Source organism: Zeus faber, assembly GCF_960531495.2.
Source record: "Zeus faber genome assembly, chromosome: 1".
Taxonomy (NCBI): Eukaryota; Metazoa; Chordata; class Actinopteri; order Zeiformes; family Zeidae; genus Zeus; species Zeus faber.
The window spans coordinates 56287864-56289858 of NC_137193.1; the positions used below are offsets into that span (position 1 = coordinate 56287864).

The 1995-nt window shown below is 42.6% G+C and overlaps 1 protein-coding gene across 1 annotated transcript in view; it reads right to left on the bottom strand.

Moving 5' to 3' along the window:
- Positions 1–1281: 1281 nt before the first annotated feature.
- gfi1ab (growth factor independent 1A transcription repressor b) overlaps positions 1282–1995 on the bottom strand; it is a gene marked incomplete at both ends in the record, with an annotated part of 3474 nt that continues 2760 nt past the window's right edge. The window contains 3 exons of the mRNA XM_079997720.1: positions 1282–1466; positions 1618–1783; positions 1890–1995. The exon at positions 1890–1995 is cut by the window's right edge and continues 32 nt beyond it. Of these exons, the coding sequence (XP_079853846.1) occupies positions 1282–1466; positions 1618–1783; positions 1890–1995 (457 nt within the window). The remainder of the gene's footprint in view (positions 1467–1617; positions 1784–1889) is intronic.

Below are 1995 nucleotides of genomic sequence, written 5' to 3' on the forward strand. Positions count from 1 at the left end.
GATATTTCACTAAATATGAGGAGTATCTATTCTATAAATTATTCAGGAGGTTTTATGTTGCTATTATTATTATTATTATTATTGTCATTTTGAGAATAGTTGATTATAAATGTGTAGATACGCATTTAATGTATGATCTCATGATCTTTATAATGGACCTTACATGTGTTTGACCGTTGGTTCCTCAGCCCTGGATGGAAACACTTGTCTGATGAATAATGGGGACGAGTCGGACCATGTTGTCCAGAGACTCCCGGGGTCTGGGGACCCTCCACGGGACACTTGGTTCATCCTGTGGTCTCCAAATGGCCGAAGGCAAGAGTCCTTTCAGCAGAGTGAGTCCAAGCAGGGAATGACGATTGTGTCTCCACCCAAAACGGTTGAGATGGAGAAATCCACCAGAGCCTCGTTTTTCAGTGGTTCGCTGAATTTTGTAATGAAAAAAAAATCTGTTAAATGGGCCTATGTATAATATATTAACGAAAGACAAATATATCAAAATGTATATTCATTATTAGACATGACTTTTCGTTTGCAGCGGCACCCATATTCGCCCACATAAGAGGTGGGCTATAATAATCCATCAGAAAATTGAGAATGTGTAAATTGTTCGTAACAAAAATGTGAATTAAATGTTGAAACGTGTTATTTTATAATAATAATAATATTTAGACTGATCCTGAAAGGGATGAATAACAGAGACGAATATCTTTATTCATTTCACGTCTTTATTGATTTATAATAATAAATATTATTATTATTATTATTATTATTATTATTATTATGCTTATTATTATTATTATAATAATTATATAATAATTATTACTGCCGGGTATCATATAAATGCTATATTTTACTGTAAACTAGAATGTTCCTTTTAACAATGTGAAATTTTTTACATAACAACGACATACTGGGATAAATAGTGAGGTCACACTCTCATGTTTATTAAATCACACAGTTCTGTGCAGATTGTTTTGCCAGCATCTCTCTGGACTGGAAACAAGAGTCTTTGGGAAAGCAGCGCTGATTTCCCTCGCGTTTTGTTCTGTGTGGCAGTGCAAATATTTTGGGCTGAGTCGGGATTCACACCAGCCAAAAAAAATAAAAAAAAAATAAAAAAAAGATGAAAAACAAAATCAAATAAAATAGAAAGTCTGGTACTGAACTCGTCCGAATCGGATCCGTCCTGCTAGGCATCATACAAGTTGAACAATCTCTGGCTTCGGCTGAAGTGAAACGCCAGCCGTGTAGTGTCGCAGCTTCCTTCCAACACTGCTTCTAGGTTAATTTGAGTCCGTGCTGCGTCTCTTTGTGGCGCCTCAGATCCACTTTCCTCTGGAAGCCTTTCCCGCACAGGTCGCACCCGAACGGCTTGAACCCGGTGTGTTTCCTGCTGTGCGTGATGAGGTTGGAGCTCTGGCTGAACGCCTTCCCACACACTTGGCATTTGTGGGGCTTCTCACCTGGGGGAGGGGAGTGGGCAACGAATAAAGAAATCACATCGACCACCATCACAAGTGTATTTCTAAATAATTGCTAAACTCAATTTATCACAGGGCTCCGTGGATACTCGATTCTGATTGGCCCGTAGCGGTGCGCTGTGCGCGTCCTCACCTGTGTGGATGAAGGTGTGCTTCTTCATGTCCGACTTCTGGTGGAACCTCTTGCCGCAGTACTGGCAGGGGTACGGCCTGGTGTCGGAGTGGATGAGCAGGTGCGTGGACAGGGTGGAGGACCTTTTGAAGGTCTTCCCGCAGATTTTGCAGTCGAAACTCCTTTCCTGAAAGCGCACAGGCCGCAGCGTGAAGCACGAGTCAATCGGGCAAATCGCGCCCGGTTTTTTTTTTTTTGGCGTTTCACGACCTTCCGCTGATTCAGTCAATCACCTGTGAGTGCACGGCTTTGTGCTGCTCCAGGCTCACTGCGTGTCCGAACGTTTTGCCGCAGATGTCGCAGGCGAACGGCCGCGTCCCACTGTGCGACCTGCGGACG